Raw genomic sequence first — 27,926 nt, forward strand, 5'->3', positions numbered from 1 at the left:
GCAGTTTGCAATTCAAATACAATTGATCTCAGTATCACAAACCCATGCCCTCTTCACCAGAGATCATGCAACAGAGAAACTATGTCCAGGGAGGAAGAAAATCTTTGTTTCTTTTCCAAAAGGGATGTATTTTCCCCATTAATTAACTTGTTCACTGATGAACTTTCCTCCTGCTGTCTGTAAGCAGAAAGTCACACAAATTGTCCAGAACAGGAGGCAGCTTGTGTTGTGCCAATGTGGCACAAAACCACACAAGAGCCTTGATATAAAACCCAGTATTAACCAGTTGGATTTCCATAGTAAAATAAAATTACAAGGCCAATGTTGTGTCAACAGAAGACGATACAAACCATCTCAGCATCCACCAGGAAAGGAGTAAAACACAGTATAATGCGTGCAGAAATATACAGAGAGCACTTGCACTAGTATAAAAATATCCACAGTCCTCAGACAGATGTGAATCGGTACAAAATAATTCCAAGAACATGTTTACAAAAGGACGTGTTAATATAAAACAGTAAAACCAGGTTGCCCCTCTGCCAGCCTCATGCACAGCACACACAGACAGTCCATGGAAGGGCCGCAGGAGCTGGGAAGGAGCAGAGCCCTGATGTGCCGTTTGACCTCCCGAGCCCACAGGCGATGCAGAGAAACAAAACCACAAAACCGAAGGGAAAAATCCACCCTCGGGGATTTTAGGGCTCGTTCTTTCCCCAGCAGTTCCTTCCTGATCCTTCAGGACTCGGCAGAGCAAGGAACTGGTGTGGGTAAGTGCTTGGTGGCTCTGCCAGTGCGGGGACAGCAGCAGAGGGATGCCTGTGCACAGGAGGTGACAGCAGGAGGACAGAGGCTCAGCACAGACAGGGGGTGTAGAGACCTCAGGAAGCAGCTGATTCCAGCTCCCCCACCCGTGAAATCCTTCAGCAAACAAACAAGCACCAGGATCCCACAGTCCCCATGGCTGCAGAGCAAACCCAGAGGGCCTCGGAAATGGGAACAGCTTTGGAGAGCAAGTGGGGAAAGCAGGGCTGGGAAATGGGAGCCTGAGTTTGGGAGAAAGGGAGCTTGGCCAGGTTGGTGAGCTTTGCTTCAGACCATGCATAAACCCTCCCCAGGACAGGTCCTGTCAGTCTGGAATGTCCACAGAGTCACTCTGCTCCTGCAGGACAAAGCTGGTCCAACCTTCTGCTCTCACAATCCAGCAGCTTCTTCTCCATGAAGGCAAAGCTTCACATTTTCGCCATCAGTGCAGATTTCTGTGACACCAGCACAGGAGACGCCGAGCTGAGCCCGCAGCACACAGTGCAGAGATGGAGGAGCAGGAGAAGGGAGCAAAGCATCCTTAAGGCCTCCAGGGTTTCGCTGACAGGGCCAAGCTGAGCGTTTCTGTCCCACAGACCCGTCCCCGCAGCCTCAGGACAGCAGCTGCCCTCAGGCACGGGCAGTCAGGTGCCAGCTGTCCATGCACGCAGCCTGCACCACCCGTGGCTTGCACAGAGGCTCTTTTTTGGCAGCTTGAATTGGCCTCCTCCCAGCACGAGGGCTCCTTGGTCACTCTCCGAGCTCTGCAGACAGTCACAGGTTTCCATAGAAACAGGACTTGAAAGCTCCATTAATTCTCCCCGTGGTCTTCTTCCACCCAGGCCACGATTTTCCCCTCCCAGCCAGGAATGATGTCATCATCATGGAATACCTACAAAATAAAATAAAGGATTTCAGTCATGTCTGGGGTCTGACACCACAGCTCTGCAGTGTGAGGGGCATCGGGGGCATTAAATCAAATCCCAGCTCAGATTTCTCTAAACAATCCAGGGAACACTGACATGGGAATGATGGCTGAGGTTTGAGTCACATTTTCAGGTTTTAGGTAAAAAACAGACCAGGCCTCTTTAACCAGTGAATACCAAGGTTATTATTGGCTTTTATTTTTGACAGAAAAGGTAAACTAAAGACAGGAAACATGCCTTTTCTGAGCCAGACCACAGCCTCCAGCTGCTGCTGCTGCCTGTTCCCAGAGAGGGTGACCCTTTGCCCTTGTCTTAATCAATTTGTGAAGCAAGAACTGTCCCAATAACCTGTAATGAATCCAATCCACACCCACACCAGCCTGAGCATGAACAGGGCTGCACTGCAGCACACAAAGGGAATGATGCCACACACACAGCTCTCTGAAAAAAACTTCAGAGGAAAGTAAGAGATTGTGTTTTTAATACATGCTCTCCCATTGCAACAAGTTTTGTAAAGCCACTGGAAGGGCCAGAAGTGCAGCCTGGATTTTTGCTGTGTCCCCTGAGCTGTGTCACAGACTGGCTTTGCCCAAGGGGCTCTGCAACTCCCAGGCAGTCACAACGACATCCACGGAATTGCTTTAGCTGAGGATGAAAACATCCCATTTTAGCACAAGAGGAGCTTAATCTACATCTGAGAAAGCAGACAGTTTTTTTGGGGGGGAACATCCAGTATTTCATTAGTTAAAAGTGAGGTGACCACAGTCCCCAGGGCTGTGTGGTGACACTGATCCCAAAGCTCAATCCCACATTTACCTCCTCCTTCACTGTGCCAAACTCTGGATCCAGGGCTTTGAAGTGGTACCGGTGGGATCCTTCCCGGTCGATGGCTGCCTTGAAGTCCTTCAGAGTCACTTCCCCTAACCTGCAAGGGAAATAAATACAAAAACAAAAGACAAAAACAAAGCTCAGCGACTCCTGCAGATCATCTTCCCCAGCCAATGGCATGAAATCCAGTCAAGGCACAGCAAACCTGTGCTGGCTGGGAGCATTCCCAGAAAATCAGAGTGCTGGTTTTAGGGGCACAGGAGGGCCAGGAAGGCCCAGCCTCACCTCTTTGGTATGCTGACCATGAAGGGCGTGAGGGAGCGGTCGGTGAAGTACAACACTTTGGTGCAGGCACTGGTGCTCATCACGGGCGTGCTCTGAGAGTGAGGCAGCTCTGCAAAGCAGCAACTCGCTGATTATCACCCCTTATCATCATTAGCCCTCCCTATCTCCCGTTCCAGCTGGCCAGGATGGATGGTGGAGTGTGGATTTTAATTTGCCCATTTGTATTTCTCTCCCTGACTCCTGCGTTGTCTCCTGCTCCCCCCAAGAGCTGAAACAGAGGAACTGAACTCCACAGTTTTAAGACTCCTTTTATGCAGAAAATACTCTGGACGCTTGGAAATGTGATATTCAAAAAGACTTCTCCGTTCTGTGGATAGGAAAGGCAGTAAACACTGAGCAGGGAACACTTCTTTGTCCCCACTAGATGGTGCAAAGCAGCAGGAAAGCTGGGATGACATCCCTTTCCCAGGGATTGCCATGGCTATTTGTGCTGCAGCACTGTCCAAGTGGCCCAGACTCCCACTGAGATGATGCTCTACAAAGAAACAGCCATAAATACGTGTCCCCTTCCCTTTGCAGGGAACTCTGATCCAGGCAGGATCCTGTGCAGGTGAAGCTGGAGGGGGCAGATTCCCCAGGGGATTCTACACCCAGGAACCTGAGCAGTGAATCTAGCAGTGGAAGGGCAGGATCTGCAAGGCACTTACTGGATTTGGGAGGCCAGGAGTCTCTGCACTCGTTGGTTGCTCTGCTTGCTGGTGACTTCCCCCGGACCTGGAGTGCAAAGCCAAAAAAACAAGGACAAAGTGTCACTTCCCAGTCAGAGCCCTCTGGGTGGCGCGTGAGGGGCAGAATGAAGAGCTCTGGGAAGCCTTTACCCTCCTCTCCTGCCTCTTCTGCGTCTCCATGCGGTGCAGGCGCTCCATGAGGCTGGAGATGCCCTGCTCCAGGCTGTCGATGGTGTGGTGCTGGGGGTCGTGGCCACTGAAGCTGTTCCTGAGGCTGCGGAGGGCGTCCCGGACCAGCTGCAAGTCGTTGGTCTGCCCAAAACACCACAAGTGAGACCAGCCCCAGGCTGCTGCCTCCTCATCTTCCTTTCCCCAGCAAGGGGAAACCTCTCTTAACAAAATGAAAGAGTTCCAGGATATCTGGCTGGGAATGCGCCCCTCAGGTGCACTTACCCCTCGGTGGGCTGTGGGGGCAGCTCCTTTTCCTGCTGGCTGGAGAAAGCCATTGCTCTGGGCACTGTGACTGCTGTAAGCCATCACCTGGCATGGGGAAAATGTGGGTGTCAGGACCTCCCCAAAAATCCCCATTTATGGACTTCAAAATGAGAGAGAATGAGAGCTTTCCACATCAGTGATAAAACTCCCATCTTCTTCCAGATAAAGGCACTCCCTAAAGTGTGCAGGGAGTTCCTGGTCACAGCACAGACCTGATTCCTCACATAAAGGTGGAAAAAAAAGAGGCAGAGCCTGGCAGGGCCTTGCTGCTACATCAGAGGGCTCTGCAAGCTCTGGTGAGTACAGTGTCAGGTGGCACTGGGCAGGGACAGGTTTTGGGGCTGGCCTTTCCCCCAAGACTCAATACCAGGGTCAGCAGGAAAAGGAGGAGGAAAACTGAGCTGTGGTCCAACCATTCCCAGGGTCAGAGCTGAAGCTGGAAGCTGAAAAACCCTCTGGCTTTCCTTAACTGTTTCATCTCCGAGGATTCTGAGCTGGAGTGCTCAGTGCTGGGATTTTTGGCAAGATGGGTATTCTGTGGGGTCTGCCTGCCTTGGTCAGGGCTCTGGCAGTGAGAAGGCAGAGCAAGACCTCTCTGGGATGAAGGGGAGGGTTTCTGGAGACAGGCGGCTCCAGAGTGCTGGACAAACCTCACCCCATGTGTGGCCCAAGGCTCCCGTACCTCCTCAGCTTCTCTCTTCATGCAGTGAGCCAGCAGGGCCTCCTTGTGCTCCAGCTCCCGCTCCAGATCCACCTGTGGAGGTGCAGCAGAGGAGTCACCACCAACTGGGCCACCCAGGCCAGCTCCCAGGGCAGCCCAGCTCTCCCTACCTGCTGGTAGCTGGCCTCAGAAAGCTGCCTGAGCATTTCATCCAGCTTGGTCTGGTGCTGCTGCAAGTGCCGATCCTTCTGGCACAGCTCCTTCTGCAACACAGGGATCCAGGGAATCAGCAGGGCAGGGAGGGAGGCTTGGTCATCTTCCCATGGCAGGGAAAACTGTGTTATCTGCCAGGATCAGGTGACCTGCACAGGGTGTGCTTTGCCAGATGTTAGAGCTGAGTGTCAGAGCTTTTTTCTGACAAGATCAATCAGGTTTTTATTGCCCAGAGTCCCCTTGGCCAAAGACCCGCTGCTGAGGCCACACAGCTGTCCCAGAGAACACAGATTCCCAAGGGATCAGAGGACAGCCAGATCACCCAACCTCATCTGCACAAGTGCTGGACACTCAGCAGCCACCACCAAAAACCACAGCAATAAAAGATCTGTCAGAAGCTGTGGGGGGAACGCAAAGAACATCTGGTCCCTTCACCTCATCACAAACACCCCTGGCTCCTGCAACACATTCCCAGGGGTGTCCAAGTGCAGGGGAGAGACAACAATCCCATTCCCAGAACTGAAGAACTACCCGAACCCCCAGGGAAGAGGTTCCATTACTTTGTATTCTGCCAGCAGCCGGTTTCTCTCTTCAACCTTCCTCTGGAGGTCAACCTGCAGGAATAACACCCACGTGTGAGGCAGATATTCCCAGACAGTGAAAACCTCTGCCCTTTGTGCTGAATGGTGACCAAAAACCTGCAGAGGTCCAGGCAGCTGATGTTTAGGGTGGCAACCTTTGGACAGAGACCTGCACAAGGCAGTGCCACCTGCTCACCCAGAGAGTGAGGAGGGACAAATGCAACAGCACTGAAAACATCAGGGAAAGCCCCTCCCTGTCCCAGCTGAAGGTCCTGGAGGACAGGAAGCGGCAGTGAAGGTCAGGAATCTCCACCCTCACAGCTGGCCAGCAGACTGTGAGCAGCCTGTGCTGTGCAGAGACCTTTGACTGCTTGCTCACTATCCCACGACCCTGAAATCTCTGCTGCAACCACCCTCAGGGCCACCAACCCCCAGCCAAAACACCCCCAGCAGCAGTGACTCACGTTCTGGTTGTGCAGCTCCTCCTTGTCCATGTTGGCTCTCAGCAGCTCCTGCTTGAGCTGCAGGACTGAAGCGTCCTGCTGGATCAGCCTCTGCTGCAGAGCGTCCTGGGGAGAGGTGATCTCTGCAGGGAGGTGCAGGGAGGTGCAGGGAGGGCAGAGACCCTTCCCGAGGGGTCAGTGACCCCGGGCAGTGGCCAGAACACACTGTGGCCACTCGGGGCTGAGGTGCTGCCAGGGGCCCCAGAGGGCTCTCAGCCCTCCTGCCTCTCTCTTACCCAAAACTGATTTCCCTGCCAACATTTTGGCCATCAGGACAAAGGGATTTCTCTGCTTCAGCTTAAATTTCCTCTCCAGAAGTGACAGGCATTGGCTCTCATGGATAGGAACGGCTCTGGAGGGAGTTCAGGGCCCTGCAGCTCCTGATCAGCCACGCACCCAGAGGGCACGGAGAGGCCAACGTCAGCCCAGGACACCTTAAGCCCTGAGCGTGACCCAGTTGTGCAGTGAAATCCTCTCTGGAGAGGCCAAAGTCAGCACTAATTCTGCACCTTTCACTCACCCAGAGCTCCACCTTGGACAGCTACTGCTGTTTGCTCCCTTCTGACAGGCAGCTCTAAAATTACCTCTGTCAGGAGATCAGCAGTGTTCACCACTCCAGGGGCACAAACTGAGCCCTTTCTGGGCAGGACGGGGTACCCCAGGCTCTTTTTCCTGTGCTGGCAGGAATGAGTTCACTGGGCCAGTGCTACTGGGTGTGTACTCCAAGAGAGAGGAGGAAATAAAAGAGCCAGGAGAACCAAACAATTTATGTCTCATTTTGTTTAGGAGAAAACAGGGGAAAAAACCAAAAGAGGGGATATTTGACCACAATCCTACAGACAGAGCAGAAACCAGGAAATCCAGCTCCTTGTACCTGCCTGAAAATTCAGAAATAAACCACAGGCTCCCCCACCTCCAAGCCCCCAATACTCCTCCTTCCACCATCTGAGATTCCTCAAAGGTAGATGGTTGCTGCTGGCCCTACTCACCCAAAGCATTACTATTTATTTTTGATGAAATGCCCCTTTCCTCACCTTTATTCCCTGGAGGTTTCGAGCTTCTTGTTTGTATTTCAGCAGCTCCTTCTGCAAATGCAACACAATTACATTAAATGGCACCTTGTCACCCCTTCAAAACCAACCAGAGCCAGTGTTTTCTGCTGCAGGAGGAAGCACATCCCACCTTTTCCCACAGATCCAAGAGCCAGTCAGGCCCTGAGCAATTTTAATGAGTTACAAACGTGACAAAGAGCTGAGCAGGTCTCATTAAAGTCCTGAGGAAAAACATGATTGCCCAGTCCCCCAAATCTGTCCTTCAGGTCAACATCAAACACTTCTGCCAGCATCAGAACTGGTCCCAAACCTCCAGAGTTGGAGCCCAAACAGAATACTCCCCATTTCATCCATCATATTGTCCACCCTGCCCCATCCCCACTCCATTTCCCCCCAAAAAAAACAAGTAAAACAATCTGCAAAACCTCTCTCTCCCCTCCATCTGTCACCCTCTAACCTTCAGATCTTGATTTTCTTCCACACTCTGGTCCAGACGGCTTCGGATGATGATCTGAATGCAAAGTATCAGCGTTGTTATTGTGCAGCAGGGGCAGGGCAGTGCAAAAGGCAGCTGGAGCAGGGAAATTTGGGGACAGGGATGTGCTCACCAGCTGCTCCTCAGGGCAGGCTCCACGCTCAGAAAGTTCAAAGGACCCTTCCTGCTCATCCTCAGGTAAAGACCCATTGAGCAACAAAGCCTGGGGAGAAAAAGGGGGAAAAAAGTCTCCTTTTCAGAGATTTCAAAGAGAAAGAGGTGAGCTGCAGCTCTGGCCAGCAGTCACTCCTATCAACCGTCCCCAACCAGCTTCATTTCCCATTTCTGCCAATTTATTCCCTCAAAAATGAGTAGGTTGTTTTCAGGAATGAACAAGAAGATTTGTCCCCTGGAAAGCTCTCCCAGGGGTCTGTCAGCCCATGCTCTTCCCCACAGGAAGAACCAAACAAGGACAGCTCAGACTTCCAGCGAGTGAAGTCTCAGCTTTAGCACCCTATAGGGGGTGTGTGCATCAGATCCCCTACATTTCAACCAAACTCTGACACACCGGAGGCTCTCAAGTACTGAGTAAGAGGAGGAAAATCGATGAATCAAATCCAGTTTCCTGGCTGGCCACATCAGCTGCCTCTCCTCGCTCCCAGGGGATGAGAAGGCAGCAGTGCCAGTCCCTCCTCTCCATGCTCCCAGTGGGCACAAAATGCAGCCAGATTTTACCAGTGAACCAAGGAATTTTTTAATTTTTTTTTGGTGACTCTTTTGTGTCCCGCCCATTGTCCCCGGGGAAAGTGCCCGCCCAGCTGCCTGTGCTCCTCACACAATCTCTGCTTTGTTTACTGCCACATAAATATTTACAATTCAAAGCCACCCTGGGTTCCCAGCACAAACAGAAAGGGATGTTCCTGAGAGAGTTCAGTGCCTTCACCATATGGATCAGGGGCTCTGCTCCCCAGGCAGAGCCAAACACACACTGGGCTGAGGGGCAGGGAGGGGAAGTGAGGGAAAGGTCCCACAAATAACTAATTGTGGGGAGAATGTGCCAAAAATGAAGGTTCAGCCGAGCTCATGGAACAGCTGATGCAGGGCTGGGTGACCCTGGAAGGGAACACTCTCTGAGAAGAAAAATCTCTCACCTGCAAACCCGAAATCATCTTTTTCGCCTCCTCCATTTCCTTTTCCAGGTGGTCCTGCTGTTCCAAAAGCTGCTCCTCCCATGAGTTCTCCAAGTAGGAGCCAGAGTTCCCTGCCTGCCACTCGGGCTGGAAGTGAGAATCAGCCTCTTCTGCAAGAGAGAACAGCTGGGTGTGCTCAGGGCAGCCCAGAAAAGACATGCACCACTCACCAGTGCCAAGGAAGCAGCTACAGGTGTGACAGCTCATCTGACCCCAAGGATTTACGCCTCATTCTTGAGCTTTCCTACACACACTTTATCCCAGGGAATTTTGCACCTGACTCAGGGAGATTTCCAAGCACAGCACTGGGGACAGTGTGTGCCACAGAGCACCTGTGGGGTTTGCAGAGCATCCCCCAGTGCCAGACAGTGCCCCAAGGACACCCTGGAGGCAGCATTAAACAATTCCAGTCCCTGGGGAGCTTTTCAGCAAGTTTATCACACAAAGAAGTCCCAATGTTTTACCTGTTTTAGTCTCTGTTTCTTCACTTTGGAGGATCACAAGCCTCTCCTTCTCCTCCGAGGGAGCTACAGTGGAGTCACTCTTTGCACTGTGGACAGGGCTGGGTGATGTCAGGCTGCAGAGCAAGGCAGGAACAGTTCTTTTAGATGAAGATGATGTTGCTCAGCACTAATTTTCAACAAGCATTTCTCCATATTCACTTTTATCTAAGAATTATCTGAATCCCAGAGAAACCTTCGACAACCCAACCTGGGCATGTAATTTTTTCAATACAAACTCTCACACAGGGGTAGGACCACACTCAGGGCTAATTTACTGCCAGCCTTATGCTGCACAAAAAGCCACCCTGGTTTCATCTCTTGCTCCAGAGCTTTCAGATGAATCATTTCAACTTTAAATCCCAGTATTTTTGAGAGTCAGATTCCACTCACTCGTGTTCTTCAATTAAAACTTCTCGGAAGTGCCCACATATTTTCACAGGAGCCATCTCAGCTGACTGGGAGGTTCAAGCAATCCTTCTCTCAGAAATTCTTCCTGAGTGCATCTCCCAGACAACATCAAAAGGTGGCTGAAGCTCACTGACCCATTCAATGTACCCCGAAAGTCGCAGGAATTAATCCTTGCAAGTGTGAGCAGGAGTTAATTTTTCATTCTCCCCCAACACAGAAACAAAGGACAGGGAACAAAAAGAAAAACAGTGTGGAAATAATATAATAGGTTTAGAAAAATAAGAGGCTTCAGCAGCTCCCTCCCTGCATCTTCCCAGCACTGCTGCTCTGTCCCCCACAGCTCCCACAGAATGGGAAAAGCCCTGCAATAGAGATGGAAATGACTTGCTGCTCCTGCCTGCCCCACTCCCATGGCCAGGGCAAGCCTCTCCTCATTTAAATCACAGACCTGAGTCCAGTTTTTGTGGTCCAGACTTCCCCCATGTTAGAGGGAAAGAAGAACCATTGTCCAATAGAAATCTCCAACAGGGACAGAACCTGTCCTTCCAGGTGTGTGCATGATTCTTAAAGGGGTCCAGGCCACCTGGCTTTGCTCCAGGATTTACCTCCAGGAATTCCAAATCCATCACAGCAGTCCCTCATTAGGCATATTTTTAATATAAAATCTGTAACCAGCCCCCTGCTCCTGCTCGTTGCTGAATGGGGGCACAGCATAAAATTATGGGAACTTTTTTTTTTAATGCTGTTTATTATTTGATTTGGCAGTTCTGCTGGGATTGCATTATGCAACAAGAGCCAGAGGAAAGGCTGAAACTTTCACACAACACAGATGCCAGCAGGATGCCCAGCTGGTCTAACATGGCCAGCAGCTCCGGGAGGGATTTCACTTCCTTCTAGGAACAGACCTCAGAATTCCCTCCCTCCTGTTCTCAGCTGATTCTCTGAAAATGCCCTCACCCTGAGGCACTGCTGGCTCCCATCCATGCAAATCTGTCCCAGAAAAACACCACCAGCCACGGATGGGAGAGAAGGTGGTGAAACAGGGGAACCAAAAAGGACGAGCAGGATGAAAAACAAGGGTATGAGCCTGGAAATAACATTCTAAATCCGCTTCTCCCAGCACTGGATCCACAGCCCAAAGCCAACATAAGGGACCACAGGTGGGGATAGGTCCCCACAGCACAGACAGCTTTACATTTCCTTAGGCATTTCCACATCCCCAGACCCCTTCCAGGCATTTTTCCTATTTCTGAAGGCCACTGGGTTCACCCAGCATCCATAAACACCTCCCAAACATTCCAAACAGTGGCAGAGCCAGAGGCAGCTGAAGCAGCAGCACAGGTCAGGCTGCTTTATGCATCATCCAATGAATGCTGGAAACACTTCCCCAGGTTCTGTATCAGTGCAACCCATCAGAGTATGAAATACCCGCTGATGCAATTCCTTTACAAGTGCATAACAATTCCCTCTTAAAGCATGCAGAAACGAGGGCTGGGAAATGAAAGCTTTCCAAGAGAGATTTATGATGCAAACTGCTCCACTTTATTCCTTTCACCACTTGGTTCCTTAACCCACATCCTGCCTCCCCCGAACCCCAGATCCGCCAGCACAGCCAAGGCTTCAGGGCAATGAACCTCAGCGCTGCCTGAACCCCCCCGATTTTAATGAACACCCCATCCCTGCTGTTCCCAAGGACAATGGCAACAATCGCTCACCATTTGACCTGCTTCCCTCCCATGATCCCACTTTAACCTCTCGCCTCACAGAATCCGCAGGATCCCGGCTCCGGTCATGCCTCGTTCCCTTCACGTGCCCAGGGCTCAGTGCAGAGGTCGCCAGCTCCTGTCAAACTCCTGGAGGAAGCTCTGCGAGCCAGACTGCTGAGCGGGTTCCCAGCAGAAACAACACGCACACGGAATAACCAACTCAGGGTCTTCGCCGGCTGAGAGGCAAAGCCGCAGCCCCCACCAGCGGGTTCGATTCTGGAGTCAGGGAATTCTGCAGCCTGCCTTCGGCTCCTGCTGGTTTTCCTCGCGGGTTATTTGTCTCCTGCTGCTGCATTTTGGTCAGCTGCACAGCTGCTTGTTGTCATCACAAGGCTCCCGGCTTGCCGGGGCTGTTTCTCATCCCATCCTGCCCTCCTTGTGCTGCCGAGCATCCGAGCAGCCGCCGGGGGAAGGAGCTGCTGCCACCGCGGGTCCCTGCGCTTCCCGAGGGATGCGGGCTCTTCCCAGGCAGCTCTCCCAGCCCCAGGCACGGCTCCCTCTCCCTCCTGCTGTCACACGGGCTGTGCAGGCACAGCCTTTCTCCGAGATGCCTGGCTCAGGGGTGGGGGAGGGAGTGCTGCTGGAAGGGGAGGGGAAAGGGAGAGGGATGGGTGAGGGGCTCGGCAGCCTGGGAATCATTTCGGCAGCCTGCGCTTATTGGAGCTGCCGTCCCTGGGAATTCTGTGAGCGAGGCTGGGAGAGCTCTGAGCAGGGAAGGAGCTGCTGCAGGGCCGGGGATGCTGCCCTGGGACTCCACAGCAGCAGGATCAGATGGAGGGGGCGGCTGCACTCAATAACCACGACTCTCACTAATAAAAAAAGCATCTCGTTTCTCCCAGCTGGTTCTAACTGAGCTAAGCACATTTCTCCCTGCAAGGAAAGGGAAAGCATCTCATTTTCATCATGCAGAACTGTGTCAGCAGAGACACCCCCAGCAGCTGGAGGGGCAGAATGCCCCCAATTTTTGATCACTTATGTAAAGATTCTCGCTGTGTTCTGCCCTATCAGCAATAATATCAACACTGCACTGTGGTCAGAGAATTCATGGCATTATGGGCAAAAATAAAATAAAAATGCAGGATGCGCAGAGAAATTTTTGTTTACCACGAAAATCCTACCAAAAGATGAGCAAACAGCAGCCACCTGACAATCTCCAATAGGACTGAAGAATACATACAATATTCCAGCTCCCTTAAACTGGAGGATGAGAGCAGGGAGCAGCATGTGGCACTCCTGAGCTCACGGTTCAGGAGCCAATGCCAAGGTCCTGTGACACTATCCATGAAATCCGGCTGCCGAGAGCAGGATTTTTACATCCCCCCTGGCAGGCCAGCCTCAAAAGCACGCTGCTGACATCATGTGGAGGCACTGCTCCAGCTCTGGCTCACTGGGAGCCCCACACTCCTCCAAATGTCTATTTATAAACACACTCTCAATGACACACAGCAGATTTGGGGGATAAACACGAACCCTTGTGTTTTTCTCCTCTGTTGGGCAAAATATCCTTAATTTTCAGGTACACAGAAAATTATTGGTGCTGTGGAGCATAAAAATCGGCCTGAGAAACACTGGGGAAACGTCCTGCCTGCTGAGAGGCTGTCAGTGGCAATCTGTCCTTGGCAAATGAGCTCATCACCCCCACACAAACTGGAGGGAGGCACTCGGGGAACAGCCCAGGCAGGGGAAGGACACGGCAAAGCAGAGTTGGGGCTCTCAGTGCGAACAGGAGACCCTGAACCCACGAGCTGCAGCTCCCCACGTGCAGCTCTGCCCTCGGATCTCCAGATGAGATTAACTGGAGCGCAGCACCATTTCCAGAGGGAGCTCCAGTGTGTTCAGTAACACAGTTCTGGCTCTTCCAAGTAGTTTCTGGTTCTCTGGGGGAAAAGGGAGCGGCTTCCCTTTACTACGAAGCTCTCCATGCTGGATCAGCTCCCTCACTAGAGTAGTTTTTCTTCAAAAGCCCTTTTTTGCTGCACTTTCTCTCCTATATCCATGAAAACAACAACAGAAAACTGCTTCACGTTGATTCCCGAGGCTTCACCCTCCAGATCAACCCTTTTCCACCAGAAATGAGCAGATTTTGGTGAGGAGAACGGGCACTTTAGGGAATGTCAGACCAAGGACACATCTTGGCCATAAAATTCCTCACCTGGAAGGGTGGGACTCCAGTGGCACGTTCTGCTGCCCCTCATACTGCTGCACCAGGGCCCGCACGCTCCAGCAGGGATTCTCAATCTCCTCATCCATGCTGCTGTTCCTGGAGGTGACAATCACAAAATGAGGGGACCCTCACCTGACTGCAGCAGGAATTCCTCTGTCTCCAAAGAGGAGGGGAGGAAAGCTAAGGAAAGGGAGTAAGGAGGAGGGGACAGCCAGAAAAATGCCAATTTTCCTATCAGGGATCTCCATCTTCTTGGTGCTAAGGGAAAACAGGCAAACAGGCCTTGCTGTTTTAAACTCATCCCTAATTCTGTGACTAGAAAACTCCAAAAGCTCTGGAAATGCAAGGAAACATCGCAAGGATTGGTTTTTTTACTGAAGAACTCCAAGACCTTTGCAAGGGAAACCTTTAACATTTCATTTTTCAACAAGATGTGCCATTTCAGCCTCATTTCCAGACTTTCACAGGAGCTCCCTTGAGCCAATCTCAAATGGGCAAATGACCTTAGCTGTGTAAATGAAACCCTGCACAGCCCCACCACCTGGCTCCCCGTTAAATGTCATTACTATTATTATTGTCACCCACACAGCACCTTTGGCAAGTGGCAAATGGGATTTTCAGAATTATTCCCGGTGTGTGTGGATCCCCAGCATCCCCAGCATCCCCAGCACTCAGCAGCTGCCTGGAGCAGTGGGATGAGCAATGGAGGAGCCAGAACGGACTTGTACAACGTCCTCAGCTCTGGAAATAAAGCTCCCAGATCTCTGCCCAGCACCTGGGGGGAAAACCTGACTTTTCTTTCACTTGGCATAAGAACATCTCCAAGGAGACAGCACCAAGGGCAGCGTGGGGAAAAGGAGGCAGCACAGTTCCCCCTGCCTTGGCCAGAACTCCCTGTTCTTTTCCAGGGAGATAAAGAGAGACCCAGCTGCTATTTTGCTGTAAAACCTGAGAATGGCTGCAGAGCCAGGTCAGGGCCCTCTCTGTGAGGGCACTTTTTAGGTGTTTTTGTACAACAGGAGCTTCCTCACGCCAGGATAAAATGGAGAAAGATGCATTTCTTTTCATTTGAATTTTCATTTGAATCCAACCCAGCCTCACGTAACCAGGGAAAAGCCCCTCACCTCTGTCTGTGCCTGAACACGTCCCGGCCGGACTGCTGGACATCCTGCCGGACATCGGCCAGGGCGGCCACTGCCCCTTGGGCCACGGCGGCGGCCGAGCGCGGCCGGAGGCTGCCCGGGGGTGCTGCCCAGCTCCTGCCCCCCGAGCCAGGGGTGCCAGCCCTGCCCGAGCCTGGTTTGAAGTGAGCAGCCAAGGCCAGGATCAGCCTCATGGTGGATTTCAAGTTCCCATCGACAATATCTGCAAAACGCAAAGCTCTGGGTCGTTAAGGTGAAGTGCCACTGGAGCTGTGGCTGCGCAGCAAGATGGAGATAATTGAAGCCAGCAGCGCTGTTCCAGCTCAGCTCTGGTGCTGCAGGGCACAGCAAAGTGCCTGCCCTCTCCACAGCTCAGGTTCAGAGCTCTGAGCAGCCCTGAGCCTCCCCTTCATGGCCATTTCCAGCCTTAATTACTGCACACACAGTTACTGAATGCTCTGGCAGAAGCAGAGCAGTTACTGAGGACTGACCACTGACTTTATCAGCACAGAATTCCCTTTTTTAAAACACAAAAGACAGAACAGCAACGTGCCATAAACTGTTTGCAGCACCTTGCAAATGTTAATTAATCATTTTTAGTGGTATCACACAAGGCATTTTCCAGCAGGCTGGTGTCATGGCAAAGATCAGCCACTCCTTCAGACCAAGATTTCCCAAAACAATTTAGTCAGAGCTACTCAAAGTCCTGACTAAACCACGCCACAGACATGTGACTGTGTGCTGTGTCTCCTCCTTATTTCCAGCCCGTGGCTTCCAGTGAACCACAAATATTTTTTCCGTGTCTCCTTTCACTCTAGCAGGTTTCTGTGTCCTTTTGGTGAAAGACTCCAAGCCTGTATTCCTCATTACACCATTCCCTGAGCTTCTGAGTGCTCAGTAGCAGGAAAAAAAGTCACTTTTTTCTCTGCATTGTCCATCTTTCAACACAAAACCTTCACTAAACCAGAGGGGGAAAAATCCCCAACTCCCCCACAAACTGACACATTAATTTACTCATAAATTACCTGTTTGATATAAAACAAAGCCAGAAACAGGATTTCAACAGCTAAAATCACCCCCAGGGCCACGTACCTTTAGCTGACGTCTGGTGCATGCGGATCTTTCTCGATGCCACGAACTGTAAGACTTTCTCCACATTCTCCCTCATCTCCTGCTGGCTCTTGGGGTTGACTTCGATGCCACTCAGCTTCTCACCAGCTGAAGGGAGGGGAGAAGCTTTAACCGAGGAGAACTGACCCGCTGGGGACTGTCAGAGGGATTGCCGGGGGTGGGGCACTGCTCTGCTCTCATGTCTGGGTGCTACATGCGGCTTCTTGTCCTGCTTGACAGGAACCCAGCACCAGGGATAACTGGGCTGGGGGCTGCATTGGGATTATATTAAGAACTGCGGGGCTGGAGCAGGATTCTGTCAGGATTTGTGACCCTGTGAGGGACCCACGCTGGAGCTGCCTGTTCCCAAAGGACTGAACTCCATGGAAAGGGCCCAGCTGGTGAAGAACCGCAGCCTGTGGGGAAGACCCACTTGGGAGAAGTTTGGAGAACTGTCTGCTGTGCCTGGGACCCCACTGGGGCAGAGGATGAGTGTGAGGAGGAAGGAGCAGCGAGGCCAATGAACTCACTGCACCCCCTGTGCCCTGCCCAGGGAGAAGGGATCACATCAGCAAACAGGTCACTCTTCCCAAAAAACACCCACTGACTCCACGCCAGCCCTGTGGGAGTTCCCACTGCCCCTGCCAGGTTTCAGCCCATCTGCCGTAACTGCCTCTGAACCATAAGTGCTTTAATAGAATTGCATTTATCATCTGCTTTGGGATTGTTTTCCTTTCCAGCTGCCCCTTCCCCATGAGCTCTGCACCCCCAGGAACATCTGCCTGGCAGATGCCAGAGCTGAGGCAGCCCCTCCACACCACAGCCAGAGCTGCAGGGGGAAAAACAGGGCCAGATGGCACCACTGACCTACAATCTCAATGAGCAGGGCAAGAGTGACCCCATCCCGCAGATCCTGCCTCAGGTCCTGCACTGGCTTCGCTGCTGGCTTCTTCTTCAGCTGGGAGTTCACCCAGGCCACGTAGGCCTGCAGCTGTTGCTGGAAACAGAAAACAAAATGTTTGCACTGCAGGGGCAGTCACAGGGCTCTCGCTTCTCTCTCTGATCTTCACAGACCTCAGTCTTCTGCCCTCGAAAACAAACACCAGAGGCCTCACCCCAAAGCCTGGCTGACATCCCTGCCTGCTGTGGGGCAGCTCAGCCCTCGCCAGCGTGGGAGGAGGGAGCAGGACAGGACTCCTGAGCTGAGCACAGCTGACCAAAGAGCTTTTCACTGCATCTCATCTGTGTTTGAGCCAAACCAAGGCTGTCATCCCCTCACTTTGGGGGCCACAATTTGCTCACTCAGTGTCCCATCCACACTGTTTTCATATCAAGAAAGCAGAAAACCCACAATGCAGAAGCAGGGAACTCTGAGTTACTGCCCATTAAACAATTCCACAACAACCAGGGGAGATTTCCTGAAAGAGCCAAGAGCCTCCCTCCATAGAACTCCCAGCCTGGCTCATTTGGAACAGTTGTACATCCCCTCCACGTCCTGGGAGCTGCCTCAGCACTTCCAGTGGCCCAGTTTCTATTCCTGCACACAGGGAAGCTGACTTGGGCCCTGGGAGCAAGGAACAGCACCTGTCCAGCAGCTCAGGAGGGATGCTGTGTGTGGGAAGGACCAGGGAAACTCAAACTCAGGCTCCTGCTCACCCTGAGGACCCATCTGGCACAAATGACCCAAAGGCAAAGAGCAGATCCAAACGACCTTTCCCTTTCCATCCCCCTCTCTGTAACCCTTCCAGGGCTGCTGGAAAGGCTGCAATCCCTTTGGGCAGGGCTGCTGGGGGACATGGAGGGTAAACAAACTGATCCATTTATGGGATTACCTCCCTTTTCACTAAGCTTCCCATTATTGTGCCGATGCAGCAGGTTTTAACCCCCATTCCATATGATCTCAGCAGTGTCAGGCAGAGTTTATGCTTTTACAGCCCATCAAAGTCACAATCTGGTCACAGCCTCACTCTTAATTATCCCGACATAGGAAATCCAACTTTAATCACACATGGCTCGGTCTGCTGGTTCAGAAAGGTGCCTGGACCTGTGTTCAGGCAGCTCTGCTCACTCAGCAGAGGCTGGGGAGCTGGAAGGGGACGGGAGCTGAGGGCCTGCCTGGTGGCTCTGGGAAAAAAGGGAGCAGAAATGGCAAATCTGACCCATCTTTGCTGGAGCAGACCTGGCCTGCCCTGGGGAGGGGCTCTGCAGCTTCTTCTGCTGCAGTAGCAGCAATGTCCAGCCCCAGAAGTCTTTATTTTCTACTTTTCTAATCATTTCAGGAACTGGCACTAATTCCCCAAGGACCTTCCAGCCTGCAGAAAATCTGCAGTTTCTGGAGGAGTGTCTCATTTAAAGGAAAAACCCTTTCACCAGGCAGTTTGTTTTCTGTTCCTTCTCTCAGAACATTCCTTGTGCATTCGCAAAGAAGAATTTTTGGCACGCTTTTAGTCTCTATCTCTTAAAAGCACGAGGAGGTTGACACTGTTATTATTAGTAAAAAAAAAAAAGCCATTCCTAAATCCCAGAGCAGTTACATTTTAAACAATGAGCATTAAAAGGAGGCTTCTGAGGCAATGGAATTGGGATGGCACCAGGACAAAGTCATTTCATTCCCGTGGCTGCTGTAATTCTGCAGACTTACACTTCATTAACAGACTTGGTTGGTTTTGGGTTTTTCCATTAAACATAAGATTTTCCTGCAGACGTTCAGACAGTTGGACTGAAGAGTATTTCCTAACTTTGTACCCAAAAACCTGGCAGACTGAATGAGTTCAGCAAGAGCCTTGGATTGCTCAAAGCCCAGAAATGCAGGGAGAGAGCTGTCACTGCTGGCAGCTCAGGGGAGCATGTGACTGAACTTGCCAAGGAAATATATCAGAAATAAAAGTTTAGTGACCTAAAAATGGCAAAGTGCTGTGAAACACATGAAGGGACAAAGCCCCTGAGCTGCTCAGCAGAAACCCCAAGGGCAATTTTTGAAGCTGGTGAGTCAAAAACGCTTCACTTCTCCATCAGCTGGGGAATAACAAGGACATTGTGGGCCACACCTTCAGCCCTTCACCTTCAACACAGCCACAAGGCCTCCACCCTCAGATTCACACCTCTAAATCCACAGGTTCAGATCTCTAAAAAAGTGGAAGATTTTTTCTTTCACCCCCTCAAGATTCCATTTGTTTCAAGCCCCAAGGCAGCTACCTCAACACAGCCCTAAATATTATCACAGCAACGTGATTTGCTGCTTGGATAGACATCATTCCTGCCATCTATCCTGGAAAATACTCCAGGGATCAACTTCCACCACAAGGAGGACAAGGATTTCCTGGGATGTGTCCTGCCCTGGGAACAGCAGCTCTTCCCACTCCACAAAAATACTCCTGAGCCTGCATTTGCCCACAAAAATGCACCAAACCCACAGCTTCCATCCCCATGGATGCATCACAACACTCAGTCTCACACAGGTCTCAGTTCCTTTTAGCCAACAAGACCCCAAAAACATGGCTGGGAACAAACATGACACATCTCAGGCCCTCCTGCTTCCCCTGCACTTCGGTGTGAGCTCCTGCTCAGCCCAGTCTTAGAATTTCCAGGGCTCACACTGCTCAGCTCCTCACCAACAATTCTTCCAAACCCAGAATTTTTCAGAGGAAAACCAGCCTGGTGTGGGGTTTACTATACAGAACACACATTATTTAGGATTATGGTGGAGCTAAGCTTAATCCTGTTTACATTAACACAGCTTTGTGTTCCAGAAAAAGCCTCTTTTACCTGTACCTCGCCATGGGGAAGAGCAGCAGCTTCACCTGAAGGGAGCTGGAGCCCAGGCTGCTCCAGGCAGATCTTTGTGGGGTGTTTTTATCTTACTCTGGAAGGCTCTGCAGGGCAGGAGAAGATTTTTAAAGCAAGGTGTGATGGACTACAGGACATCCCAACAGAGTTCCATGGGCAAATTACAGGTTGGGACATGTGAGGTTAATTTTCACCTCTCTGAGATTTAAATATTGCACATTTTGGTGTTGAACAAATGGACAAAATCATTTTTTTTTTAGCAAGAAGGGCCTGCCCTCCTCACCCTCATCTTTCAGGAGATCCTGTGACACTCTCTGCTTCTAGAAACAGAACCCTTCTCTACACTGATGTCATGAGTTTGAATCCATCCTCATCACTGGATTTAGAGAATCATCCTCCTGTAATCATGTTTTTGAGGCTCTTTACACCGATTTCCCTTGGTGCACTGTTTTAGATGAGTTGGAATCCATCCTTATTGTTGAATTTAGGGAATCATCCTCCCAGAATGACATTTTTGAGGCTCTTTACGCCAACTTCTCTTTGTTGCACAGTTGTGGCCACTGCCCAAGCCCCAGGTCTGACAAGGTCAGCAAGAAGAGCCCTCGTGCTGCGGGGCAACTCCCAGGATGAAAGGAACTCACTGTTCCTCCCTCCCAGAGCACTGAACCAAAGGTCTGCAGCAGCCCAATTTCCATCAGGATGTGGTGGTTGAAGCCCTGTATGATTTTGAAGCTTTCTGACATTACCTTAATTAGATAGGAACTGTAATTTTCCATCCAGCCTTCCTGCAGTTTGCTGATTTATTTTTTGTTGTTGTTCAAGGAGGCCTTTGTAGGAGCAGAAAACACAAACTCCCAAGCAAAGAAAATTATTCTCTTTGCTCTCAAAGCCAGGAAAAGATTTTTTTTGCCTCTCAAAATTGATGCTTGAATGTGATTCAGGTTTTTTTCAATGTACTGAGATGCATCCAACAGTGAAAACCACCCAGATACGACAACAGTGATGCCAGAATGACCAACAGCACCCACAGGAGTTCTCCTTCATAAAACACGTAATTTAAAGCAGAAGGTGCTGATTTCCAGAGTGCCCAGCTCTCCAGCAGGACATGGAATTTTTGACGGCAAAGTTTTCCATCTTTTTCTCAGTCCTTTCTTTACCCATTAAGAGGAAGAGCTGAAGTGCAAACAGCAAGGCCCAGTTCCACCCAAACTCCCTAAATTATTTCTACCACTTTGATTTTCACTTCTTGTAAAGCCAAAAAACTGCCGTGGCCCATTCCAGAGTCATCCAACCTCCAGTGCAGGATGAAGTAATTCCTACCTGTGCCTAAATACACAGGTATTGTACTCATTTTGTGCTGTGAAAGGGCTTAATAATGCAAATGTAAGATCCTGAACCAGCACCACCACTCACTTTATGCTCACCAGGTATCTGAGGCCTTTTCACACCCAGGGAGAGTTTCTGTGCCAGCTGCAGACAAAAAATAAAGGCAAAAACTGGCAAAAAGCTGAGCTCTGAGTACAAACTGCCGGGACTTCAGAGCACATGATTCACCCTGAGTTATCAAATGGTTCCACTCCACCCAAACGAAGCCTAAGGTCTGTCACAGCACGCTGCACTGAGACATCCCCTGAGGAAAGAAAAGGAGCTTTGTTCCTTCTTTAGCAGGATCCCCATCCCCAGGCAGGGAGAGGCAGCCCTGTGAGGAGCTTGAACTCCTCAGGACTGCAAAATCTGCAGGCAGGGGCTTTGCAGAGGGGAAGGGACATCCAGGGAGGCTCCCTGGCCCAGGGTGAAGGGCTTTAAAGGCACATTTAGGACACAGAATTTTGAATTCCCTCTGCCCATGACTTGCTGGGAGTGTGGCAGCCCCTTCACCTCCGCAAGCCTCACTTGCTACCCACAAAGCAGCTGTAAAAAATCTTCATATTCCTGGTAAAATGGTTTGAAACCAGGAAATCTGCGAGTGTTCCTGTGCAAATGCTCTATAAGGACACCCTGCCAAGGGACAGCCTGGCTTAGCCACCAAGGCAGGGATTGAGTCCTAACTGCTCCACCCTAATCCTATAGAGCAGCAAATACATCCTTCCCCTGCTGAGAAGTCCCACTGCTGGCCAGGCACGAGGGTTTGGGGAAAAATTGATATGAATTCCTTGCTAGAGCAAGGAATGATCTGCTAGAGCACATCTGGGGGTAAATGCAGGTGTGGGGAGCCCCAGCTGTGTTTTCTGGTCTCTGTGCTGGAGACTTGGGAGGCTTTCAGGGCGGCAGCTGCCCAGTCAGGCCAGACAGCCTGGAAAGGCTCAAAGGGTTCTTCAGATCCAGCCATCTCCCCCTGGCTTTAACAGGGTGGGGAAGGTGTGAAATCCTGCCCGCCTCACCCCAAAACGAAGCTGGGGTGAAGAAACAGCAGCACCTCTAGAGCTCAGTGTGTTCAGGGAAGCTCTGAGGGATTCACCGCTCCAGGGAGCACCGGGGCTGAGGAGGATGAGGGAGCCAGAAGTCAAAACAGTTCTCCATGGTGAATCCTATTAATGTATAAATAGCCCTGGCGGCGCGGAGAGGCACGGCTCCTTCAGCTGAGATCACACAGCACAGACCTTTGTGTCACAGATCAGGACCTTACCCCGAGGGCAGCAGAGCCAGGGCCAGGCCACGCTGCCAGAAAATAACCCCAAACACAGAAACAAACCAAAATCAACCGCAGGACACTGCCCAGGGTGAGGATTCACACCCCACAGGCAGGATGGCACCTCAGCACCTCAACCCCGCCAAAGGATGCGGCAAAGACGGGCAAAGGAGAGGGGTTGTACATGTGGGAAATCCAGGAATTACCCCCTCAGCTGAGAACCGGGGGAAATACTCCATGAAGCCCTCGGTGAGGGACAGAACACAGCCCTGCAGCATTTCCTGCCTGCACAGAGCGGGGCAGGGGCAGCTCTCACCTCGAAAATGTGGGGAGATTTCCCCTCATGGGCAGATAACCCTGCATTTTACTTGGCTGGGAGACCCTGCTTTCCAATCAACCTCAGCTTGGGCCCTTAAAATCTCCCTGTCCTCTCTGGAATGAATTGTTTGTTCAACATAATCTATGGGGGGTGGGGGGGGAAGTAGTTATTTTAAATTACTCACTGCACACAAGCAGACACAAAATTAAGCTTGCCAGAGGAAATGATCCCCGAGCTCGAAAAAGAGAAGGTGTGCTGTTGTTAAAAGGCAGACTTGGCGCTGCCAGGCCCATTTCTGACACGTTTCTCTGGGCCCCATCTGTTTTAAAGAGCTGACAGAAGTGTCAGCACATAAATAAACTGCGTTTCCCCGAGGAGGGAGAACAGGCTGAGGCCACATGGACGGAGTCACCGCAGATGAGACCCCTCTCCGTGGTTCCCTTTCATTATAAACTCCTGCTTTTAGCAGCCACACTTCCCAGGGCACCATCCAGCTGTGGGACTGAATTATTTATCGGCCTGGGAGCAGGAGGAGTCCCCACAAACAGCAGGGAAACACCTTCAAGGCAGGGCAGGCCATTAATGGGAGAAACACGGGAGGTGCCCACGGGGGACTTCGCTGCCTCTCAGCATCAAACAAAACCATCCTGGCTTTAGATGTCTGCAGGTGACAGCGTCCACGAAGGCTTTGACTCTGAAAGGAAAGGGGGAAAAGGGAAATAAAGTGGCCTGGAGTGACAGTTTAGCAATTGAGGGGCCCCTTCAGCAGGCGGTGATTCCTTACATGAAGCACCAGTCCAGCACTGGGCTGTGGAGCAGGACAGGCAGGAGCTGCAGAAAGGACAATGATGCCCCCTTCTCCGGCACTAATTAGGGGATAATTGGGCTGCTGAGGTGGCCCTTGGTGAGAAGGATGGAGAGGGAGAGGGAAAACAAGGCAAGGGAACAAAAGAAAGTTCCCTGTAGCCTCTTGGGTGCATTGGGTTTGGTCACAACCCTCCACTGTCAGGGAGCTCTGCTGGGATCACACCTCGGGACTCTAACACATTAATATTTGTGTAAATAAACACCTAAATAAGTGAAAAAATATGGAGAGGACGCACAGTTAGTGATCCCAACAGCAGGGATGGAATGACAGGGCTCCTCTCTCATTTCCAGTGCCTGGGGTGTGAGGCGCGTCCTTGGCAAGTCACAGGTTCTCCTCTGCAAAACTGATTTTAGTTTTACTTTTGTTGCAAGCTGCAGGGTGTGAGGAGGCAGAGAGATCCCGTGAATCTGTTTTTACGGTGGGAGAGGAAAGTTTTTTCCACAGCTGAGCTGTCTGTGGGTAAAACCAGCCAGCGTGAGGCACTGAATGTCACTGGGGTCTGCTCCCGTTATTAATTATATTATTTATATATAAGTCACTATTCGTGCCTGAGGAGGATGTGCTGCCCTCGAGCACAGGAAGTGTGAGCTCGACCTAAACCCAGACCTTGGCTGGCTAAAAATGAGCCTGACGCTGTGCGGAGGAGGGATGGAGCGAGTCCAGCTCGGCTCAGCCATCCGAGGAGACCTGGGGCCGCCGTGGAGCCGGCAGCCGGCTCAGCTTTCACCCCCAGTTTGTCTTCCCGGTGGTGAAGCCCAGCAGGGATGTCCAGTGTCCATTTTCTGTGGATAACGGGGTCGTGGGGGCACAGCAGCCAAGCTCTGCCTGGCTGAGGAATCACCAAGCACTGAACAAAATTAAGTTCTGCACTCTAAGAAAGAATAAAAACCTCCCCAAGAGAAGATCCCTGCGACCAAGTGAGAAATAAAACAGCAGCCACTCTCTGGTTCCAGCAAATCCCCCAGAGTTTTTCTTCCTTTCCAGCTTACAGATGGCACATCGTGCTCCAGCATGGGCATTACTGAGTCCATAAATATCCAACAAAACTGGTTTTTTGTGCCCCCTAAAGAGGGAAGTCCCACTGCACTCCCCACACAGCCACGGGATTCCCATCTCTGGAGTTTCTTGGTGCATCTCCTTATTTTAAGATTCATTACTCTCCTGACAGCAGAATAAGCAAATAAAGAACACTTCGAAAATTACATTTTCCAGACCAAGTTGAATTTCAGTCCCACGAGGATTCAATTTACAGAAAAAGATGAGGAAAAAAAAAAAAAACCCAAACAGCTCTTTGTCAGCCTCTCCTAAAAACTGAGTCCACAAAGCAGATTTACAACCCCCAGACACGCAGACACCGCTCATCCCTCAGGAGAGGAGTCAATTTTACACAATAAACTCTGCCCCACAGCCTCCTGCCGTTTGTATTATTTACTGGGACAGCAGCAAAGCAGCGAGAAGAGCATAAAACCGCCGAGCTGAAAACACCGCCTGTAACACCAGCCACGAACTCCTCACCAAACTCCCTCCGGCTCGCAGCCCCCCTGCTGAGGAGCCACCGCCAAACCTCGCTGCTTTCCCCCCCTTCTCTGCCCCACAAAGCACCGAGAACGAAACAATTCTGCACAAACCCGCCTTCCCTCTGGGGCCGGGACTTTACCTCGGTGAAGCCCTCCTGAAGGATATCCAGCAAATTCCCCCTGGCCAGGCAGGCGAGCATGGTCCCGGGCGAGCCGCCGGCGGCGGGCGGGGGGCTCAGGGCGTGCGGGGCAGCGCTGCCGGCGCCTCGGGGCGCCTCTGCCTCCTCTTCCTCCCGAGCACAAAGGCCGGGAGCTCATCGGGAACGGCGCTCATCGTCCCATATGTGCAGCCCGGGCAGAGTTGAGCCGGAGTGGCGGCTCGCTTTGGGCATGCTCGGCGGGAGGAGGGAGCAGCTCGGGCGGAGATGTCACACGGTTGTCACGGCAACGCCGCGGCTTTACGAGATGCAGGCGCGGGGAAAACATCTGAAACCCATTTCCAGCCAGTCCACACGCAGAAAAAAAAAACCCCAAACTCGCTGTGTAAATGAGATTTTTCAAACCCGCCATACACAGAGAGCCCTGCTTGGTGTGGGGGTCGGGAGGAGGAGGAGGGCAGGGAGGTGATGCCTTGCACGGGGAGGGAAGCACAGAGAGAAGATCACTCTGCAGCCACAGGAAGCTAGCTGCACGCCAGGCCACGACCGCTGGAAGGTTTGCACGTTTGAACATTGCATTTTTCAAGTAAAAAAAAAAAACAAAAAAACCGAGAGAAAACGTCCCAACAATTAAATCCAACCCCCAGCTCGTTTTGTACATCAATAAGTACACCCATCACAGAAATAAGTATCGAGTATCTCCAGGCAGCCTCTCGAAGTTGGTGTCACCTTACAGGAAGCGACCAGGGGGAAAGAAAAAAAGGAAAATGAAACCAGAATGAGTGAAAACCCCTCCAGTCAGGGGCTCTGCCTGGCAGGCACAGAGCAGCACTGCCAGCACTGATCCCGGTGCCTTCAGGTTCCAAAATATCTTGCCAAGCGTTTCTAAGTGTGAGAAACATTTAAAAACAAACTTTTTTTTCCTGCCTAAGTGTTGAAGCATCCTGAGGAAAAATCAAGGCATAATTTCACTGTTTTAACCTAGCCCAGCTGAAATATAGAAAGAGAAGCAACAGGTCATTTCCCTCTGTAACCAACCCAAAAGGAGGCAGTTCCCTCACCTCCAGTTTTAAATTACTCCTGTTTGCTCTCCCTGCTTTTCATAATTCCGTGGGAGTTGAGATTTTTATGTTTTCATCGATTCTAATACCACATCTGTTAAGCAAAACAACAGATTACAGCAAGGCTTTGCACAAAGCCTTGTAAGCTGGAGATGCTGGGGGGTTGGAGCCTTGATCCCGTTTACTTTTGAGCTTCAAAATGCCATTAAAAAATATTTAACCCCATTTTTAAGATGCAATTGAGTAGCTTATGCCTGTGCAATTCCAGTAAAATTTTGTGGAAAAGCTAAGTGGTTTCCCCATGAGACAGAAAGTGACCTAATTTTAAAGGAAAAACCAACAAAGCACAGAGCTCTCACTGTGGACTTTAAAATGCTCTTCTTGACCAATTGTTTATTACATATATTTATATTGATTACATTATATATATTTATCACCTGGTTTTTACATAGTAAACACACATTCACAGAGGATTTGTAACATAACATGGAAGGATGCTGAGATTTTTGGGTCAACCAAGAGGAGCTGGGACTGAAATCCGGCATCCAGGGGCTCCCTTTCATCCCATCTCCCTCTTGCAGAGCCCCCCACCCACCCCAACACCAGCACAGCAAAGGCAAAAAGTTCAAAATGTTCTCCTTTTCCCTGCCAGGCTCGGGTACAGGCCTGCTCAGAGATTTTCCCATCAAAGATTTCCTTCTGCAGGGGGTTTCTTATCTCTGCCTGAATGCCAGGGAATAGAGACCAGGCTGGATGTGCTGAGCCATTCTTCTGTGCATTGTGGGGACACAAATGGGTCTGGGGTGGGTGTGTGGGCTGAAAATAACTTTTCAAAATTAAATTCTACTTTTCTCTTTGTGTTTCACTCTGAAATTTCCAGCTGCTCGTGGCAGGAATTGTGTTTTTCTGTCACTTTTACACAACAGGTGCCTTTCCATGTCACTTTTGCCAGAAGCCTCTCACTAACAGGAGTGCTGCTTCAGAATTCCCCCTGAACTTTCCCAAAGGAATCATCTCCCCAGTGATTCCAAACCCATCGGGGCAATGATACCCAAAAATGCCCCCAGCAGCTGCTCCTGGGGTGAGTGGCCCGAGCCCAGCCCACAGGGTGGTGGCACTTCGGCTGGTGGCATTGCCATCTCCTGGCCACTTCCAGCATGACCCAACCCTTGTCCTTGCACAGTAAAAGTGTGGCTGGGGACATAAAAACAAGCGAGGCTGGATCAGGAATTCACCTGTGGGGTTTGTGGGGCCATAACTGCAGCAATAACCCACAGAGCTGCTTAAAGCCACTCCTGCAGTGTGTCACCGACCCCAAAGTCCTCATGAAGCACCCAAAAGAGACAGAAAGGACACAAAAAAGGCTGCTGGGAACTCACAGAGGCCGCAGGAGGCTGTGGGGGGTGACAGGGCACCGTGTCCATCAGAGTCCCCGTGCTGGATGTCACAGCTCAGTGCCAAGGGAAGGTCCCAGCACTCCTGAAACCTGAGGGGAAAAGCAAATCCACCAGTGACCTGAGCCCTCAGAGGGGCTGCGTGGCCCCAGGTGCCTCTGGAAATGGGGTGGGATGGGGTCTGGAGCACGGGGATGCCCAGGAGCAGGGCTGGGATGGGCTGTGGGGCTGGAACGTGGGGAACAGGCACAGGAACAGGAGCAGGGCAGTGCTGGGGGGTGAGGAGAGGCTGGGGATGGGGTGGCACGGGGAGAAATGGGGACCCCAGAGAGAGGGGAGGGGTGGGGAAGGGTGGGATGGGGT

At 51.3% G+C, this 27,926-nt stretch overlaps 1 protein-coding gene across 3 annotated transcripts; it reads right to left on the minus strand.

Moving 5' to 3' along the window:
• DIXDC1 (DIX domain containing 1) lies at positions 1–27,821 on the minus strand. Of its 3 annotated transcripts, none has more exons than XM_042034047.1 (20): positions 27,549–27,821; positions 16,699–16,828; positions 15,814–15,939; positions 14,704–14,944; positions 13,568–13,675; positions 9,203–9,315; positions 8,700–8,848; positions 7,682–7,771; positions 7,531–7,584; positions 7,056–7,106; positions 5,983–6,087; positions 5,498–5,551; positions 4,895–4,987; positions 4,746–4,817; positions 4,022–4,108; positions 3,719–3,880; positions 3,548–3,614; positions 2,841–2,949; positions 2,544–2,652; positions 1–1,693 (listed from the first exon to the last, which is right to left on the minus strand). In XM_042034047.1, the coding sequence occupies exons 1-20, from the start codon at positions 27,591–27,593 to the stop codon at positions 1,613–1,615; spliced, it is 2,046 nt and encodes a 681-aa protein (XP_041889981.1). In that variant the 5' UTR covers positions 27,594–27,821; the 3' UTR covers positions 1–1,612. The 3 variants fall into 3 exon arrangements, with proteins under 3 accessions (XP_041889981.1, XP_041889980.1, XP_041889982.1); XM_042034046.1 differs by lacking the exon at positions 27,549–27,821 and adding an exon at positions 25,091–25,339; XM_042034048.1 differs by lacking the exons at positions 13,568–13,675; positions 14,704–14,944; positions 15,814–15,939; positions 16,699–16,828; positions 27,549–27,821 and adding an exon at positions 11,365–13,557.
• Positions 27,822–27,926: the final 105 nt, after the last annotated feature.

The sequence above is a fragment of the Corvus kubaryi genome, unplaced genomic scaffold, assembly GCF_017639235.1.
Source record: "Corvus kubaryi isolate FWS band 111438036 unplaced genomic scaffold, C.kubaryi_AGA036_p1.0 37367, whole genome shotgun sequence".
NCBI classification, from domain to species: domain Eukaryota; kingdom Metazoa; phylum Chordata; class Aves; order Passeriformes; family Corvidae; genus Corvus; species Corvus kubaryi.